At 37.7% G+C, this 21,218-nt stretch overlaps 1 protein-coding gene across 3 annotated transcripts in view; it reads right to left on the bottom strand.

Moving 5' to 3' along the window:
* Nucleotides 1-21,218, bottom strand: part of COMMD1 (copper metabolism domain containing 1) — a 251,331-nt gene that overhangs the window by 39,055 nt on the left and 191,058 nt on the right. For 2 of the 3 annotated variants that reach the window (XM_028089713.2, XM_088026519.1), the window contains one exon: nt 18,384-18,618. The exons of the other annotated variant lie outside the window; for it this stretch is intronic. In XM_028089713.2, coding sequence (XP_027945514.2) covers nt 18,511-18,618 — 108 coding nt within the window. In that variant the 3' untranslated portion in view covers nt 18,384-18,510. Of the gene's footprint in view, nt 1-18,383; nt 18,619-21,218 lie in introns of those variants that run through there. 3 annotated transcript variants of the gene reach the window in all.

Genomic DNA, 21,218 nt, shown 5'->3' on the forward strand with positions numbered 1-21,218 from the left:
GTACTCTTTTTCAATCGATCCTTTTCCTCCCAGAGATGGTCACTGTTTTCTTTTGCCTCTTTTTTTTTTTTTTAAGATTTTATTTATTTATTTGAAAGAGAGCACAAGCTAGGGGAGGGGCAAAGGGAGAAGGAGAAGCAGACTCCCCACTGAGAAGGGAGCCCGACATGGGTCTCAATCCCAGGATTCTGAGATCATGACCTAAGCCAAAGTAAGATGCTTAACCAACTGAGCCACCCAGGCACCCCTGTCTTTTTCTTTTAAGGATTTTATATTTTTTATATTATTATTTATTTGAGAGAGAAAGTGAGAGAGGGAAGGGTCAGAGGGAGAAGCAGACTCCCCACTGAACAGGGAGCCCAATGAGGGACTTGATCCTGGGACTCCAGGATCATACCTGAGCTGATGGCAGTCGCTTAACCAACTGAGCCACCCAAGTGCCCTGCCTCTGTCTTTTGGGTCATTTGTCATAGGTATGGAAAACCATAGGTCTGACTAGGCTTTCCTCTCATCTTGTTCTGTCTTGAAAGCTTAGCTTTATAACCAATGAGAATATTCTCTCTGGTCTCTGCCAACTGGAGGATGCACATACCAGCATGCATCTGGCAACCAGCCCAATAGGCCATGGCTCTAATAGTCAGCATTGTCTGTCCAACTGTGCCAGTTCTCAGAGGAATTTGTCATAAGGAGTTCTGGTCCCTAAGGGGCTTTTGTCATCTCAACCTTCCTTGTCACTAATTTGGCCAGAAAGAAACGTGGGTTGCATTCCATTTGTGGCTAGATCTTTCTTAGGCTAATTTTGGGAGTGAACTTTCCGGATCTTGTGAGGGCTCCATTTTTGCACTCTCCTTTGGGAATGCCTCTTTGGTCCATGGTTAAGCCATAAAAAGGCTTATTGGTTTAAGTCACTATTGAGACTAATATAAGATCCTACTTGTCAATGGCCAGATGATGGATCCTTTAAATTGGCTATATTTGAAAGAAAAAAATTCTTTTTAGAGATCTCTCACTGTGTTATTGGTATCACAGCTAGCCTTAGGGACTCCCTTAACAAGATCAAAGAACAGAAATTAGAACAAAAATCAAAGTCCACTCAGACCCCTTCCTATTTGCCTTCAGACATTTGTGGATACTGTAAAAAAAATCAGGACATTGGAAATACAATTGTCCTGCATGTAAGAAGAAAAGAAAAAAAATGAGAGCAACTGTACTTTTTTTTTGCAACTGTCCTTATCTTAAAATCTTTGCAAAACTAAAAAAATGCAACTCTAGAGGCAAACATCCATCTACTTTTTTTTTAACCAATCCTAAAACCTCTCCTATTTATCTCAAATAACTCGCAAATTATTGGCTTTAGAAAACCGAAGTCCCTCTTGGAGAAACTTGCATTCTTTCTCTGTCCCTTGAAGATAAAAATCTTACCATGTTTTGGAATATAAACACCTCAGGAGGTATCTAAAACAACACCCACACCTGCCTAAGACTAAAGAAAAAAAAAGAAAGAAAGAAAAGAAAATGAAGCCTTTTAAAAACACAAACTGCAAAAAAGGGCTAAGACTCTAGACCACAGCCTCTTCAAAATTACTTTCAGGAACAAATACAAATCTTAAAAGTCTTCTCCAGAAATAGTAAGAAACCTTAGGCCATCTGAGCAAGTAAACTTAAATTATTCCAACTGTTACTTATAATGTAGTGAGTTTTATACTGTTTTAAAAGAGAAGCTATAAGATCTCTGTATTTGTCGATACGTATGCCGATTTCTGTATGCTCTAGATATGGTATTTTTTTTACCTCCAATGGTATTGCCAAAATTAATCTGAAAAAAGAGTTCATTTGATTAAAGAAAAGGGCTTATATAACTTTAGTATTCATAAAAATTCTCAAAAATAAGATAGAAACTTAATCCAAATGAATTTCGGGTTCATATGATATAGGAAAATATTCAGTATTAAAGCTAATTTAAGGTTGCTGGTTTGATTAAAATAGACGTGTCTTAGACTTACCAAGATTGAATATAATACAGACACACAACTTTTTATTCTATCTGGGTTTCTGAATCAAATAAGTTCATGTTATCTCTAACTTTGAATGGTGGCTGATTCTGTCTAATGTCTCATGAAATTTTCATAGGTAATCTAAACATAATTGTTGAGAGCAAATGATTCAGATAAGTGTAAATGAGTTAAGAGTTTTTCAGTAAACTTTTTAGCAAAAATCGTGTTTTATGAGGGGTGTCTGGTTGGCTCAGTCAATACAGCATGCAACTCTTGATCTCAGGGTCATGAGTTCAAGCCTCACAGGGGTTAGAGCTTAGCTAAAAAAAAAAAAAAAAAAGTTAAAAAAAATGTTTGTTTTGGGTGCCCGGGTGGCTCAGTTAAGCGTCTGCCTTTGGCTCAGGTTATGATCCCAGAGTCCTGGGATTGAGCCCCGTGCATTGGGCTCTCTGCTCAGTGGGGAGCCTGCTTCTCCCTCTCCTCCCTCACTTGTGCTCTCTCTCATTATCTCTGTCACTATCTTTCTCTTTTCAGTAAATAAGTAAAATCTTTAAAAATTTTGTTTTGTTTTATGGTATGTGTAGTTAAAATTTTCCAAAATCTTTTTGGGAACCTGAAACTTAAAAATTTTGCTAAGTTAAATTAAATAGTAAGTTAAACTCATTAAGTATCCAAATCATTTCCAAATAAGATAAAATACTGAACATTAATTACTGCCCTTTCTGCCTGTGAAAGCGTTCATTTTATAGATACTTGGAGCTCCTTTCTAGTTGGTAAAAAGAATGCTACTCAATTCATGAATCTTGCCAATTGGATCTTCAAATTGAATTTTTTTTTAAAGATTTTATTTATTTACTTGAGAGAGAGAGAATGAGAAAGAGAGAGCACATGAGAGGGGGGAGTGTCAGAGGGAGAAGCAGACTCCCTGCTGAGCAGGGAGCCCGATGCAGGACTCCATCCCGGGACTTCAGGATCATGACCTGAGCCCAAGGCATTCGCTTAACCAACTGAGCCACCCATGCACCCCTAGTTGAATTTTTTTTAACACTAATACAGAGCAACAAAAAATTTGTGTTTGTTAGTAAACATGTCTTGTGTTAAGACGAAAGACTGTATTATGAAGAAGCATGTTTCTAGAAATTATAAAATATATTAATAAATATGCCAATCTAAAGATTGCTGGTGTGATAGACAATTCACAATTGCTTACTACTTCATTTTCACTAGAAATTAAAGTTTCTATGAGTTAAGAATTCTAATATCTGTGATTGACACTGCTAGAAATAATAAGGGAAACTCTGTATACAAGGAAAGTTGCATATGTTTTGGGTAAGATAAGTTATGAGGTATGGAGATGTTTTTGTTAAGGGAAAGAAAGTAAATCTGTCCTAAAGCAAATCTGGTTATAAGAAAGAAAAAGGGACAAAATCTGAATGTAGAAAAGTCATAGGTTTATGGAAAAGGAATCTTCAGAGACAAATTTTACTTATGGTGGAGACTGCCTAGCACTGGAATGAATTTAAGTAAGTGAGTTTTAATATCAAAAGTAAGCTGGTACAAAATTAAAATTTGGCTTTTCTCTCTGTTCAAAGGACAGTCTTCTTAGACTATTGGTCTGCTCTTGATATTAAGAGATTATAAAGGGTTTTTCTTTGCTTTTAGTGTAATCTGTCTAGAAAACAAATATTCTGTATTTTATCAAAATAAGGTCCTGTGCTTCATGTTGTCTTTATGAGGCCTTTGATTACTTAAGAAAATAGAATCTTCTCAATATGGAAAGAGCTAAGTTTTTCCTTTTTATGATCATTTAACTTTCTGTGTTAGTCTGCAAAGTCTTTGTCACCATGGTTAAGCGGATAACTAGGTAATGTTTCAGTGATCTCTGATCCTATATGGCGAAGTGTTTTAAAACCTTTTTGAGATTGCAGCAAAGGCAGTAAGTATATAGCAATACAAGCCTTTCTCAAGAAACAAGAACGGTCTCAAATACACAACCTAACCCTACACCTAAAGGAGCTGGAGAAAGAACAGCAAATAAAGCCTTAACCCAGTGGGAGAAGAGAAATAATAAAGATCAGAGCAGAATTCAATGAAATAGAAACCAAAAGAACAATAGAACAGATCAACGAAACTAGGAGCTGGTTCTTTGAAAGAATTAACAAGACTGATAAACCCCTGGCCAGACTTATCAAAAAGAAAAGAGAAATGACCCAAATAAATAAAATCATGAATGAAAGAGGAGAGATCACAACCAACACTAAAGAAATACAATTATAAGAACATATTATGAGCAACTATATGCCAGCAAATTAGATAATCTGGAAGAAATGGATGCATTCCTAGAGATGTATAAACTACCAAAACTGAACCAGGAAGAAATAGAAAACCTGAACAGACCCATAACCACTAAGGAAATTGAAGTAGTCATCAAAAATCTCCCAACAAACAAAAGCCCAGGGCCAGATGGCTTCCCAGGGGAATGCTAACAAACACTTAAAGAAGAGTTAATACCTATTCTTCTGAAACTGTTCCAAAAAATAGAAATGGAAGGAAAACTTCCAAACTTGTTCTATGAGGCTAGCATTACTATGATCCCCAAACCAGACAAAGATCCCATCAAAAAGAAGAATTACAGACCAAGATCCTTGATGAACATGGATGCAAAAATTCTCACCAAAATACTAGCCAATAGGATCCAACAGTACATTAAAAGGATTATTCACCACGACCAAGTGGGATTTATCCCTGGGCTGCAAGGTTGGTTCAACATCTGCAAATCAATCAATGTGATACAATACATTAATAAAAGAAAGAACAAGAACCATATGGTCCTCTCAATAGATGCAGAAAAAGCATTTGACAAAGTACAGCATCCTTTCTTGATCAAAACTCTTCAGAGTATAGGGATAGAGGATACATACCTCAATATCATAAAAGCTATCTATGAAAAACCCACAGCGAATATCATTCTCAATGAGGAAAAACTGAGAGCTTTCCCCCTAAGGTTAGGAACGCGGCAGGGATGTCCACTATCACCAATGCTATTCAACATAGTATTAGAAGTCCTAGCCACAGCATTCAGACAACAAAAAGAAATCAAAGGCATCCGAATCGGCAAAGAGGAAGTCAAACTCTCACTCTTTGCAGATGATATGATACTTTATGTGGAAAACCCAAAAGACTCCACCCCAAAACTGCTAGAACTCATACAGGAATTCAGTAAAGGGGCAGGATATAAAATCAATACACAGAAATCAGTGGCATTCCTATGCACCAACAAGACAGAAGAAAGAGAAATTAAGAAGTTGATCCCATTTACAATTGCACCCAAAACCATAAGATACCTAGGAATAAATCTAACCAAAGAGGCAAACAATCTGTACTCAGAAAACTATAAAATACTCATGAAAGAAATTGAGAAAGACACAAAGAAATGGAAAAGCGTTCCATGCTCATGGATTGGAAGAACAAATATTGTGAAGATGTCAATGCTACCTAGAGCAATCTACACATTTAATGCAATCCCTATCAAAGTACCATCCACTTCTTTCAAAGAAATGGAACAAAGAATCCTAAAATTTGTATGGAACCAGAAAAGACCCCGAATAGCCAGAGCAATATTGAAAAAGAAAAGCAAAGCTGGTGGCATCACAATTCCGGACTTCAAGCTCTATTACAAAGCTATAATCATCAAGACAGTATGGTACTGGCACAAAAACAGACACATAGATCAATGGAACAGAATAGAGAGCCCAGAAATGGATCCTTAATTCTATGGTCAACTAATCTTCAACAAAGCAGGAAAGAATGTCCATGGAAAAAAGACAGTCTCTTCAACAAATGGTGTTGGGAAAATTGGACAGCCACATGCAGAAGAATGAAACTGGACCATTTCCTTACACCACACACAAAAATAGACTCAGAATGGTTGAAAGACCTCAGTGTGAGATGGGAGTCCATTAAAATTCTAAAGGAGAACACAGGCAGCAACCTCTTCAACCTCAGCTGCAGCAACTTCTTCCTAGAAACATCACTAAAGGCAAGGGAAGCAAAGGCAAAAATGAACTATTGGGACTTCATCAAGATAAAAAGCTTTTGCACAGCAAAAGAAACAGTCAACTAAAGCAAAAGACAACCGACAGAATGGGAAAAGATATTTGCAAATGACATATCAGATAAAAGGCTAATATCCAAAATCTATAAAGAACTTATCAAACTCAACACCCAAAGAACAAATGATCCAATCAAGAAATGGGCAGAAGACATGAACAGACATTTTTCCAAAGACATCCAAATGGCCAACAGACTCATGAAAAAGTGCTCAACATCGCTTGGCATCAGGGAAATCCAAATCAAAACTTCAATGAGATACCACCTCACACCAGTTAGAATGGCTAAAATTAACAAGTCAGGAAACAACAGATGTTGGCAGGGATGCGGAAAAAGGGGAACCCTCCTACACTGTTGGTGGGAATGCAAGCTGGTGCAGCCACTCTGGAAAACAGTATGGAGGTTCCTCAAACAGTTGAAAATAGAGCTACATACGATCCAGCAATTGCACTACTGGGTATTTACCCCAAAGATACAAATGTAGGGATCCGAAGGGGTATGTGCACCCCAATGTTTATTTATTTATTTTTATTTTCTTTTAAGATTTTTATTTATTTATTCATGAGAGACAGAGAGAGAGAGAGAGAGAGAGAGAGAGGCAGAGGCAGAGGGAGAAGCAGGCTCCCTCGATCCCAGGACCCTGGGATTATGACCTGAGCCGAAGGCAGACGCTTAACCGACTAAGCCACCCAGGCGTCCCCACTCCAATGTTTATAGCAGAAATGTCCACAATAGCCAAACTATGGAAAGAGTCAAGATGTCCATCGACAGATGAATGGATAAAGAAGATGTGGTATACACACACACATACACACAGGAATATTACACAGCCATCAAAAGAAATGAAATCTTGCCATTTGCAACGACGTGGATGGAACTGGAGGGTATTATGCTGAGCAAAATAAGTCAATCAGAGAAAGACATGTATCATATGACCTCACTGATATGAGGAATTCTTAATCTCAGGAAACAAACTGAGGGTTGCTGGAGTGTTGGGGGGTCAGAGGGATGGGGTGGCTGGGTGATAGACATTGGGGAGGGTATGTGCTATGGTGAGCACTGTGAATTGTGTAAGACTGTTGAATCACAGACCTGTACCTCTGAAACAAATAATACATTATATGTTAAAAAAAAAAAAAAGAAGATAGCAGGAAGGGAAAAATGAAGGGGGGGGAATCGGAGTGGGAGACGAACCATGAGAGACTATGGACTCTGAGAAACAAACTGAGGGTTCTAGAGGGGTGGGGGTGGGGGGATGGGTTAGCCTGGTGATGGGTATTAAAGAGGGCACATACTGAATGGAGCACTGGGTGTTATATGGAAACAATGAATCATGGAACACTACATCAAAACTAATGATGTAATGTACGGTGATTAACATAACATAAAAAAAAAAACCCTTTTGACATTTGACAAACTACCTAAAATTTAAACCTTAAATGAAGCTGTTTTAACCTCAAAATAACTTTGGAATTTTTCAGAGGGTTCCTGAAAAATCACAAGATTTTTCTCTCTCCTTATAAAAGATGTTAAATGAACTAGGCTTATTTAATATGTTGAATTACATGAAAAACATTGTCAAATAAATGGTGAATAATCTTTTTAGATTATATTGTATGGGTAAATATTAATGTAAGTGTTCTAGAAATTGTATATAATTCCTAAAAATTCTGATAAATCCTGGCATGTCATCAGTCATAATCCTAGTTATTATCTTAAAATGTTGTATGTCACAGAAATAACCAAATTTCCTTGTCAATCGCATTGTAATGAACCCTAATTAGAGCTTTAACCAGGCCATTTTAAAGTTTTTTGTCATTTACAGACAGTTATTCTTTTGCTCTAATGCTTTTACAAAAGTGTTCCTGCAAAAATGCTTCTACTGGATTTCTGATAACTTTAAGATCATAAATCTGAACTCGATAAAAATTTCTAGAATAGAGAAACAGGAACTTGTTCAAGAACAAAAATGAATTATATGGGACTGAATAAACTGAGGAAAATGAATATAATTTTTATCAATTTCTGTTTGTAATAGTGCTGTTCTGTAATTTTTAATTTTCCAGATAAAAGGAAACATTTCCTCTTTAACTATGCCTTACAGCAACTTGGTAAATTGTACCTGTGCAAGCAGAACTGAAACATGTATCTTTTTCTCCCTACTGTATCCCTCTAGAATTCAAAAGCTCTTAATGAATAGTCTTACTCTTATGGCAACCTGTTTATTTTCATAAGTTCAATTAAGAATCTGTTCTTGTAATGACACAACTGGAAACATTGATTATATTACCAAGGCTTTGACTGTAATGTCATATTTGAGAGATGTACATAGATTGATATACGACTGGACAGCTTTAAGAAACTAAGGTTGACTTAATGGAACCAATAAAGCCCTTTGGAAATATCAGCCAGATGCCTTGCTTACAGTGTTCCCAGCAGCCTTACCAGGTGAGTGAAAAAGGTCACTTCCTGGCAGGTGCAGGAACCTCAGGATATTTTGGGGACCTGGAGAAGAGATAAAGTAACCCAAAGCTATAGGTACTGCAGGCAAAGTCTAATGACAAGTATTTAGCTGCTAAAAGTACAATTTGGAGATTCCTTCTGAAAGGTCCCAGCAAAGTAGATTTAAAAGAACCTACATGATCAATTGCTCTTCCTGTTGCACTTGCAGAAATAATCAAGCCAAGTTTATTGAAACAAGGCTTAGTTTGCAAACAAATTAGTCTTAATTAGGCTATGTTTGGTAGAAATGAGGGTGACTGTTGAGAGAAAAAAACTGTTTCAATGGCACACCTTGTGGATATTAGATTCTCATTGTAAAGTGGACTAAATCCTGAACTCTTATTTCTTCTAATGTCTGGCTACAACCCTCCAAAATACCTGCCCTTCTGCCCTTCTGACTTGGAATCATTGAAAACTAAAAGTGTCCTTTCCCCTGAAGCCCTATAAACTGAATATGAATGCCTTTATAAACTTTGAGAAATCACTACAACAGCTCATGTATGGATAACGCTTGTGCCAATTGTTGTGTAGCCACTCAGAATGATCATCGGGGGCATTCAAACTGCAACCGAGGAAAATCTAGCAGATTGCCACTGCCTGCCTTCACTCCACCCAAAGATACCTCGAGCTGGACATTTAAAAGTCTCCTAAATTGGCTGCTATCAGAACTCAGAAACTGGTTTATGATTTGCTCCACTTGTTACCCACTATTTTTATTTCCTTAGAAATGCCTCGTTTAATACCTGAGTATTTGAACCACAAGCCTACTTTGGAAGTGTATCTGCATCACAGCCTGCTGAAATGAGTTTAACTGAACTGACCTATTCTCAGGACTAAAGGACCAACTCAGTAAGATGAAACAATCTGCCAACTCAACTTGTAAACTGTGAACTTCTTGGAGAAGTTTCAAAGGCTGTACTGTAGGGAAGGAAAATGTGGGTTTTAGGCTGATTATTTTGAAGAAACAGAAGGTTCAGGAAGAATCTTTGACCTTCCTCTCACTGCCTAGAACAATTTAGATGGAGGACCTCCTCCAGGAAGGGAGCTATCACCATAGATAACCACAGCATAATATAAACTAGGGGTGGCAGACGGGGAGGAACTTGGTAAAGTCTGTTAAAATTCCTGTTCCTACTGTTTCTGTATGGCCTAGCAAACATTTGTTTACCAAATATATTTACTCTTTTTCATGTTCCTGTGAATTGTCTTCCTTCCCTTTGAAGTCCCAGACCCCTATCCTATTCTCCTTCATTCAGAATGGCAATATAAGCCTCAGTTGCCTGATGTCACCTGTGGGCCTCTTATTCTTATGGAACCCCAATACATACATAATTAAATTTTATTTTCTTCTGTTAATATCTTATGTCAATTTAATTCTTAGACCAGCCAAAAGAATCTTCAATAGTGGAGGAAAATTTTTCCTTCCCAAGAATGTTCTTCTCAATTTCCCTCCCTTTTCTAGAATCTAGGCCCCAGGGGTTCTCTTCAGAAGGAAGATAAGCAACCCTTACAAGAACAACAGACCTCACCTCCCTTCCCAATCAAGTCGGAACGAGTCCACAGCTCTGCTAGGGATGCTACAGAAACTGCTTCTGGCCTCAACTCCCCAAGGAGGGAGTGAGCTTTGGGGTTTGTTCACTTGCACAGTCCCATGTCTGTTAAGCAGTCAAGGTTCTCTTACTCTGGCTATGTTTAGCCCTGTTTGTCTTCCATGGAAACACAACTGCATTCATCTCCCTTTTCTCAGCTCTCGATTTATAACAGCTCATCACCAAGAACCTGAGCTCCAGATGAGCCAGGTATGATCGAGGTTTGTAAACATCCACCAAGGGGAAAAAAAAAAAAAAGACCCTTTCTATGAGGAGGTGTGACCCCACACATTCCTGGAAATGTTTCCTTTCCACCTCCAGATCCAAAGACATACTCTCTATCCTTCACAATTCTGTCTGATCTGCTGATAGATGTGGAGAATTAAAACCGCTACTATTATTGTATTACTGTCAATTTCTCCCTTTTTGTCTGTTAATATTTGCTTTATATATTTAGGTGCTCCTTCACTGGGTGCAGAAATATTTACAAGAGTTTTCTCTTCTTGATGGATTGAGCTCTTTATCACTATGTAATGCCCTTCTTTATCTCTTGTTATAGGCTTTATTTTAAAAGTCTGTCTGATAAAAGTATTGCTACCCCAACTTTTATTTCCATTTGCATGGATTATCTTTTTCTATCCCTTCATTTTCACCCTTTGTGTGTCTTTAGATCTGAAGTTAGTCTCTTGTAGGAAGCATACAGATGGGTCTTGTATTTTATCCATTCATCCACCCTTTGTCTTTCAATTTAAGCATTTAGTCCACTTCCATTTAAAGTAATTATTGATAGGTATGTATTTATTGTCATTTTGTTGTTTTCTGGTTGTTTTTTTAGTTCTCTGTTCCTTTCATCTTCTCTTGCACACTTCCCTTGAGATTTAATGACTTTATCTTTAATGTTATGTTTGGTTTCTTTTTTATTTTTTGTGTATCTATTATAGGCTTGTGGTTATCATGAAGTTCACAAAAAACAACCTTATATATAGCAGTCTATTTTAAGTTGGTGGTCACCTAAATTCAAATGCATTCTAAAAGCATTACATTTTAGCTCCATTTTATGTTTTTGACATCATACTTTGCAACTTTTCATTTTGTGTATCCCTTAACTAATTATTGTAGATATAGTTGGTTTCACTACTTTTGTCTTTTAACTTGCATACTAGCTTTATAAATGGTTGATCCACTACCTCTACTATGTTTGCCTTTATCAGTGATATTTTTTTAAAAATATATTTTCTTATTTCTATTTACAGCCTTTTCTTTTCTGCTTAAAGAAGTCCCTTTAGTATTTCTTGTAAAGCCAGTTTAGTGGTAACAAACTCTTTTAGCTTTTGCTTGTCTGGGAAACTCTGTATCTCCCCTTCAATATGAATGATAACCTTGCCAGTTAGAGTATTCTTGGTTGTAAGTTTTTTACTTTCAGTACTTAGAATATATTGTGCCATTCCCTTCTAGCTACAAAGTTCCTGCTGAAAAATCAGCTTATAGTCTTATGGACAATCTGTTATATGTAACTAATTGCTTTTCTGTTATTCCTTTTATTTTTTAATTTTAATTATGATGTATTTTAGTGTGGATCTCTTTTGGTTCATCTTGTTTGGAACTCTCTTTGCCTCTTGAACCTGGATATTTGTTCCCAGGTCAGAAAATTTTTCAGCTATTATTTCTCCAAGCAAGTTTTCTGCCTGCTTCTCTCTCTTTTCCCTCTGAGACCCCTATGATTCAAATGTTATTATGCTTGATGTTGTTCCAGAAGTCCCTTAAACTTATCCTCATTTTTAAAAAATCCTTGTTTCTTTTTACTGTTCAGCTTGGGAGATTTCCATTACCATGTCTTCCAGATGACTGATCCATTCTTCTGTATCATCTAATCTCTTATTCCCTGTAGCATGTTTTTCTTTTTTGTTGTATCTTTCAGCTGTGATCGATGCCTTCTAAAATGATGCTTTGAAAGTATAATTAGTAATATATTTTTGTGTGCATAGAAAGTATCTGGAAGGAAACACACCAAACTATTATAACAACTACTTCTAGGGATAGAGATTTTTTATTTTCTTTTTAAAGACTTTTATTTTTAAGTAATCTCTTCACCCAACGTGGGGCTCAGACTTACAACCCTGAGGCCAAGAGTTGCGTGATCTACTGACTGAGCCAGCCAGACACCCCCGGAGAGAGTTTTTTTTTAAAGCAGAAAGCAAGGGAGAATCACGTTTTGCTCCAGTTTTGCACTGATTTAAAAATTAAATTATGAAAAAATAAAAAATTATGAATAATTTTTTAATGAGCATGTATCCATAGTATTTTTTTTTTTTTTTTAGAGAGAGAGAGCAAGGGAGGGACAGAGGGACAGGGAGAGAGAGAATCCAAAGCAGACTCCACACCTAGTGCAGAACCTGATACAGGGCTCGATCTCACGACCCTGAGATCAGGCCCTGAGCCCAAATCAAGAGTTGGGTGTTTAACTGACTGAGCCACCCACGTCCCCCTAATAAGCATGCATTACTGTTATAATTAAAATGTTTAAAAAAATTTTTTTGATCTCTGTTCTACAGCACCATGGGGAGATCATGTTGAGAAAACCATAATAATGAGGAAGTAGTTGCTACAAAATTCACTACAGACATTGTTACAATGAAGTAATGGCCAAGAGTTATGGTATATTTAGCAAGCTTGGGTCATGGTTGTCCAGGGAGGATAAAGACAATCTGCTGCCTACCTGGGTACTGAGGACAGCCAGGAAGCCCCACATGGCAACAGATTCATCTTGCACATTACATCCAAAAATGAGTGGCATTGAGTGGACAGTGAGGCCAAGGTCATCAGAAACATCAGAAACATCATTAGGCTCTACAAAGAGCCTCAGCAGCCTCAGCACAGAAACAGGTCTAACATGGATGCAGGTTGCAAAGGACATAGGACCTCACATCCTGTAGGTCATATCTGCATACAAAAGCCATCACTGTAGGAACTGTCACACTGAGCAAGGACATAGGTATTTTTTTCAAGCACATATTCTTTTGGAGGGTTTGGCAGATAGAATATAGAAATGGAAGATACTGCCCTGAGGTCTCTTCCTGACCATGGCCTTGTGCAAGTCCTCTGCCCATCTGTCCAGATGTTTCCCCCCTTTTTAAAGATGGCAAAATGGCTTCTACCAAAAGCTTCCCAGTCATTTTGAGATCAGTGCCAAATCTTAGCCATGATTCTAAAAACAGCCATTTTTTATGAATCATAAAAACCCCAATTTATTTTTATTTCTCTAATGTAAAAAAATATAGTAACAGTATTAAGGATTTTAACTATTTTCATTTTTTAGCCTAAAATTTTTTTTTTAAAGATTTTATTTATTTGACAGAGAGAGACACAGCGAGAGAGGGAACACAAGCAGGGAGAGTGGGAGAGGAAGAAGCAGGCTTCCCACTGAGCAGGGAGCCCAATGTGGGGCTTGAACCCAGGACCGTGGGATCATAACCTGAGCCAAAGGCAGGCACTTAACGACTGAGCCACCCAGGCACCCCTAGCCTAAATTTCTTTTTAAACTAACAGTTTAATATCTTCCTGCCCTTGTGCAATCTATATTTCCCCACTTCCTCCTGTGAATAAACAGAATATGAAACAGAAATCTAGCCAAGGGGCACCTGACTGGTTCAGTCGGTAGAGCATTCAACTCTTGATCTCAGGGTTGTGAGTTCAAGCCCCATATTGGGCATGGAGCCTACAAGAAAAGAGAAGAAAACAAAACAAAACAAAACTAGCCAAGAGTAGGTAGGTAAAAGAGAAACAAAAAGCCTAATTATAGTCCTTGGTGAGTAAATGATATAAATACTCATATTTTGCTATATGCTCACATATAGGTTTAGTATTTTATTCTGATAATATATGTACCATTTATAGGAAGCAGGCCTAGGCAGGTTCCCTTATAACAAAAGTTACTTCAGTGCTGTATTCAGTCATGATGCTATGACAGTCATGGCCATCCCCAGGTAAGGGAGAACTGAGAACTGACTGAACTTAGATTTAACAATTGCTATTTCTCGAATTTTGAGGTAAAAAACTGTATACTTTGCAAACTACTTATGTCCTGTTTGGGTTTCCCCTTCTGCTAGCTAAGTCACCATCTAAGATATTGAAAAAATTCTGGCTGGAAAGTTGGGACAGCTAAAGTTGTTAAGGTGGCAACTGTCCTACTAAGACCATCCCTTCCAGCATCCTGTTCTTTTAGAAAAATATCCAATCATTTTTGAGCTGATTCTAGAAGTCTTCCTTCTTATCCTTTTCTCTTCACTGGTTTAGGTATTTATTATGTACTTCAGAAAATATTTTCCAACATCTGTTTAACATTTAATTTCCTCAAATTTCTATTCATATTCTGTTTTCCAAATTTTCACTCAGGTCCAAAAAAAGAATTTCAGTAACTATTAGCTTGACACCATGTCAGCTATTAAAGATTCAGATACTCAATGTCATCCTTTGCTTTTCACCGCCTTCTTGCATCTGGGAGAGACTAAGTCAAATGAAATTTTTAAGTGCTACAGTTCTTTTTGAATCATCATTAAAGAAGATAAAATACCCCAAATAATCCAATTAAAATGGGCAGAAAACCTGAAAAGACATTTTTTCCAAAAAAGACATACAAATGACCAATAGATCCATGAAAAGATACTCAGCATAATTAATCATCAGGGAAATGCAAATCAAAACAACAATGACATATCACCTCACACTTGTCAGAATGGCTGAAATCAAAAAGACAAGAAATAACAAATGTTGGCAAGAATATGGAGAAAAGGGAAACCTATACTTTTGGTGAGAATGCCAATTGGTGCAGCCACTATGGAAAACAGTATGGAGGTTCCTCAAAAAATTAAAAACAGGTTACCACATGATCTAGTTTCCACTACTGGATATTTACCCAAAGAAAATATTAATTCAAAAAGATAAATGCATCTCTTTGTTTACTGCAGCATTATTTACAATAGCCAAAATATGGAAGAAATTCAAGTGTCCATCCATAGATGAGTGGATAAAGAAGATGTGGTACACACACGTGTGCGTGTGTGCACACACACAAATATTACTCAGCCATAAAAGAGAATGAAATCTTGACATTTGCAGCAACATGGATGGATCTAGAGAGTATAATGCTAAGTGAAATAAGTCAGAGAAAGACAAATATTGTATGATTTCACTCACATGTGAAATTTAAAAAATAAAACAAATGAACAAGGAAAAGACAGACTCTTGAATATACAGAACAAACTGGTGGTTGCCGGAGGGGAGGTGGGTGGACAGGATGAGTGAAGTAAAGAGGATTAAAAAAAAAATAACACTACAGGAAGAGAGGCTAAGTAAAGGAAAGGGGAGGCTGTAACGGTAAAATTTAAGCCCTCCCTGATGAAGCCAACAGAAACCAGAGCTTCCAAGAAAAGCCAGGCCTGAGATTAAGGCCAAATCCTTTGCTCCAATCAACATGAAACTACTGAAGGCTGAAGTTTCTTTCTGACTCTATTATAAAAGCAAATTTTGGCTTGCCTGGACTGTTTCTAAACAGGCTGAAGTTAGAGTGCTTATTGCTCAAGTAGGGACAATTTCTGCAGGGCCTAATTCAGGATAAAGCCTATTTTAATTTTGCCCCACATTTCTTGAACCCAAAATAAAGTGATTTTAACCTAGGATTACCAAGGTAGGAAATCTAGTGGCATCTGCTGGGACCCTTTTGCCAGTTTTCTCCTTCCCTGGTCCTTTCTTCATGCTTGTACTATTCCCAGTGAGAATTCCTGGTTTAAGTGTTCCTTGCAAAAATTTACAAAAACAAGTTAGTCCCCCAAAATTAAAACAAAACAAAACAAAAAAAAACATAGTATCCAATTAGGCAAGAAAGGGGGTGATTTATTTTCATACTTTCTTAGAGGTTATCCAAACTGATACAACGTTTCTGGAGAACTATTTGGTAATATTTATCAAAGTCTTAAAAACCATGTGTTCCACTTCCAGAAATTTATTTAAGGAAAGGCAACTCTTCACCTAGTTCCAGCCTTCTTTCTGTTGTCTCTGTAGGTTAGGCCGATAGGTCATTTAACTGTCCTTACTGTGGTCTGTATTCTCACAATAGACTATAATAAACATATATTCCTTTGGTAATCAGGTATTTAAAAAAATCACCATTAAATATAACACACACACAAACACGCCCTGTCTAAAACCACTTGTACTCCAAAGTGTTTAGTGTTAAGTGTGGCACCACCTTCAGCAACCAGTTTCTTTTACTGCTATTATTATTATGAAAAACTCAGTACACATTAACAGATTTTCTAATGACCTAGGGTTTTGGGGTTATGATAAAAAGCCACTTTTGTGGCTATGAATTTTATAGGATGACCTCAACAGAGCTTCAGACCACAACAATGATTTCCTCTCCCTGTGAGCCCATGGTTTGTTCTTTTAGGCTTTCACAGACTTTCACTGGATATGTGAGTCAATACTAATGTGGTAGCTACATTAGTAGCTAGTAGTTCTTCCTTCCAATGACATCTGGAATCCTATTTTATGATGGGATGCTCTTTTCCTCCATTTTATAGTAGAAGACATTATCTAAATTCTCCTGGATCACATGACAGTAGCCCTGGAAACAGAAAGCAAGTTTTAATAGTTCTTTGGCCAAACCACACGCCTTCTCTGAATCTATTTACCATACTGTTTCAAGATGTTTTCTCAAGGGTCCACAGGTGCTACATTTAAGACCTTCTGGTCATTGTTTGCTAACTGCTGGGATGGTTTTAATCAGACAGGAAGCCAATATTTTCAGCTTGGGTGTTAGAAGAGTTCCTAAAACGTCTGCAAACTGATTTAGGAGGAAATGTTTAACGGAAGAGAACTTATTCCTGCCCTAGAATAAACTCATTAGAATTGACGTATGGTATAACCACTGACCAACGGAACTACATTTTTTGAACACATTACATCTCAAAGGCACCTGGGGTTTCTAAATGTTGTCAGTATCAGACGATAAAACCTCTTAAACGAGGGTCATGGCTTCAATATACTGGTTGACAACTTCCTCCTTTTAGAGTATTCTTGGTGTTTGGTATAACTTTTCTACAAGGACCTAGTTTTTACACGTTTTCTTTCTTTCTTTTAACTTTTTAACTTTTTATTTATTTTTAAACTAATCTCTACACCCACAACCCCAAGATCAAGAGTTGCATGTTCTACCGACTGAACCAATCAGGTGCCCCTACATTAGTTTTCTTGAAGAGGTTTTATTTGATGACCCAAGTAAAATTTTCTGATGTAAAAGACAGCAGACATTTTTCCTTTCATACAATCCTGACTTGAGGTAAGCGAAGGGAGTCCCTTTGTGACAAGGACTGCTTAGTTTTAGGTTCCAGAAAAGCCCAAGTTTCTCAGTGGTTCAGATCAAACCAGACCCCCCAGATTTAGTGAGGATGAATCCAAATGCCTGAATCAGGTCCAGGAGCATTGCAGGTTTTACCAGGGTCAGTAAACCTTTTCTAGGTTAGGCAGGCTCCTCTAAGCCTCAGCTGAAGACACATGGCTTTTGGTCAGCCTTGTATTTGCATGAATAAAATGTTTTATTCCAGGGCGCCTGGGTGGCTCAGTTGGTTAAGCGACTGCCTTCAGCTCAAGTCATTACCGAGCCCTGCGTCGGGCTCCCTGCTTGACAGGGGCCTGCTTCTCCCTCTCCCTCTGCCGCTCCCACTACTTGAGCTCTCCTGCTCTCTCTCTGCCAAATAAATAAATAAAATCTTTTTTAAAAAATGTTTTCTTGCCCCCTTTCTAATTCTTCCATCATTTATCATGTATAAATTCCTAAAATCCTACTCCAGGAACAAACCATCATAGCAAGGGTTTCTAAAGTTGACTCCACCTAGTCCTACAGAATTCAAGTCTCTAGGGATACAGTCCTGGAAGCCTTCTACAGTCCTGGAAGCCTTCTTTTTAAAATGCCTTTATGATGGGGCACTCCACCTCAGTCAGTGGAGCATGTGACCCTTGACCTCAGGGTTGTGAGTTCGAGCCCCACGTTGCATGTAGAGATCACTTAAAAATAAAATCTTAAAAAAAATAATAAAATGCTTTTATGAGCACCTCTGCATGCTGCAAGTAGTACAACTGTAAGAGTGAATGAAAGGAAAAGAGAAATCCCAGTAAGCAGAGACAGGCAAGATTTGAATTTGAGGATTTAATACTAATGGGGGCAAAAGATTTTTTTAAAAAAACAACAAAACAACAAAAAACCCCAGATCACTGGGGAGGGATCATGAACACCTTTGCTTCAACAACTCCATCTTCAGCTAGGCTGGCTGCATCAGTGTGCTGATACTTTCTTCTACCTCTGAGAGCTTCTTTAGGAGTTGATTGACCTTGACTTCATCAAATTCCAAACACAGAAATTCAGATTCCTGGAAAACATAAAAGGATGTTTTTATGAGAGACCCTCAAGAAAGCCAAGGTTCTGGACCTGGCCTGACCCAGTTCCAAAGGTCCAGGGCCCCCTACCTAGCAAGTCTAACTCAGGCCTCAAAACCTAAATGATATATTAGCCAGCAAAGAAAATCCACACATTTAGTTCCCTAAATAAAACTACTTTGATGAGATGTTTCATAAATGGTAAAGAGGTATACAAATGTCAGGTGTTCTCATGATGAGGCATGTGAGAAGCTCTTTTTGTCTGTCATCACATTTGATCCCATAATAGTTTTTAAGGTAAGTACTTAAGTATTGCTGTTATATAGATGATGACGCTGAGGCACAGAGAGGTTAACCTGTATTACAAAATCAGAAAAAGGCAGACTCAGACTGTGAACTCGCAGCTCTGGCTGACTCCAAAGTCCATACTGTCTCCATAGCACCATAATAATGGAAGAAGGATTTGGATTAGGTCTATGTTAGTCTGGTAATTGAGCTACCTGGGATTTAGTGGTTATACTAGAAATTTTAACAAGTTGTGACCAAGTTGCTTGGGAAACATCAACCAGATAATTGAAAGATAACCAGGTCTTGAAATAGCCTTAAACACTTCTGAGGCCTTTCCACTTGCTGCAAGCCAACTCTCCAAGATTTCTATAAACACATTCCCTTCAAACAGCGTTAGGATCAATCAACCCTAGATTGCGTAGATATCAAAGAAAAAGGCCTTTGAAGTGTGGTGACAGGAATTTCATGTACAGTGTACAGATCCTTGGTCCACATTGTGTCAAGTGACAAGGGCAAACTATATGTATCCAAGAGTGATTATATTCAAGATTCTTAAGAATAATCATGTATTTTAAAGCAGTATGAATTCTCAGAGATCATATAATTCAACTACCTTGTTTTTTAGATAATGAAATTGAGGCCCCAGGCATGGTAAATGTTGACGGCAGAGCCACCACCAGATTCAATGCTCTTTTCTCTACCTTTTCTTCTCTAAATACATGGTATTTCTATCCCTATCATCAGAGTGGCAGGTAAAAGGAAGACCAATAAGCCTTTTCAGGGGTGCCTGGGTGGCTCGTCTGCCTTCTGCTCAGGTCATGATCCCAGGGTCCTGGGTTCGAGCCCCACATCGGGCTCCCTGCTCCACGGGAAGCCTGCTTCTCCCTCTCCCATCCCCTGGCTTGTGTTCCCTCTCTCGCTGTGTCTCTCTGTGTCACAAAAATAAATAAATAAAATTAAAAAAAATAAGCCTTTTCAGTGGGACCAAGTTACTCTCTCATTAGCTAGAAGAACTTTCAGGAGATTTTGGAAAAGTATTTTTGCTGTTGCTAAGTTGCTATGCTGAGTGTCTACTGATGGCACTGAACATACCCCAGGAAGAACAAGTGCAGAGGGAAAGGAAGGGCCTCTCAGATGAAAACTTGCCAAAGAGAGAAAAGGCTTTCCCTAACTACAGGGAACCTTTTCCTCAAACATGTATTTGGATAGGAGAGGGGTACAGAATGTGAACTTAGAAACTGCCAACTTTAAAAAAGAAAAGAAGAGAAGAAGAGAGAGAGAGAGAGAGAGAGAGAAAGAAAGAAAGAAAGAAAGAAAGAAAGAAAGAAAGAAAGAAAGAAAGAAAGAAAAAAAAGAGAGAGAAAGAAAGAAAAACTGTCAGGTTTTCACTTAGTTGAAAGCAAAAACCAATTTAAAGAAAAGAAAGATACTCCTTGTGTTGAGGAGCTGCAGGAGGGATCACCTCCTTTAAGAAAGAAGAGCATATTTATGGAAAATTAGATAATTCAGTTAGCTAAATTTAGAACAGGTCTCAGATTTGAATGCCTCTTATTCTTCATTCAGTTTTATTACCCTTAAAACATTTTTGAACATTTGGCCTTTGAAACAATTGTCTAGAGAAAGTAATAATTACCAGTCTAACATATATATTCAGGAAGTTGGCAGAAGATAATGAGATAATGTAACCCATGTTTTACCTCAGTGAAAGTGCCTAACAATAACAAATCACCTGGTTTTCCATTTATATGGAAAAGATTATCAAGGACTTTGATCACAGAGATAGGAATACCTGAGCAGAGTTTATTAATAAAAGCCAGAATCTTTTCTGACTAGGGGTTATTACTTTGTTACAGATTTCAGTACTCAAATTATATTTCCTCAGACCTCTAAGTATCAGTGAAGCTGTTTATTTATTTTTAAATATTTATTTTTTTATTTGAGAGAGAGAGAGAAAGAGAGTACGGGGGGGGGGAGGAAAGGGGCAGAGGGAGCGAGAGAGAGAGTCTTAAGCAGACCCTGCACTGAGCACAGAGCCTGACATAGGGAGGGCTCAATCTTTGACCCTAAGTTCATGACCTGAGTTGAAACCAAGAGTTGGATGCCCCTGGAGCTTTATTTTTATTTATTTATTTATTTTGCTGTTTATTTTTAAGGGAAATCAACTACCAGAGAGACTAGCAGGCTAGAAAAAGAGTCCAAAGTTAAATTTTCCATCCACTCCTAACTTTCACCTCTCCCCCCTTGAAATAATGCACATTAACAGTGTTAGACATGTAACCATTTATGATTCTTGAAGAAACAGTTT

This window comes from Eumetopias jubatus, unplaced genomic scaffold, assembly GCF_037043125.1.
Source record: "Eumetopias jubatus isolate StellerSeaLion01/CBP00866 unplaced genomic scaffold, mEumJub1_p1.0 scaffold_9, whole genome shotgun sequence".
NCBI classification, from domain to species: domain Eukaryota; kingdom Metazoa; phylum Chordata; class Mammalia; order Carnivora; family Otariidae; genus Eumetopias; species Eumetopias jubatus.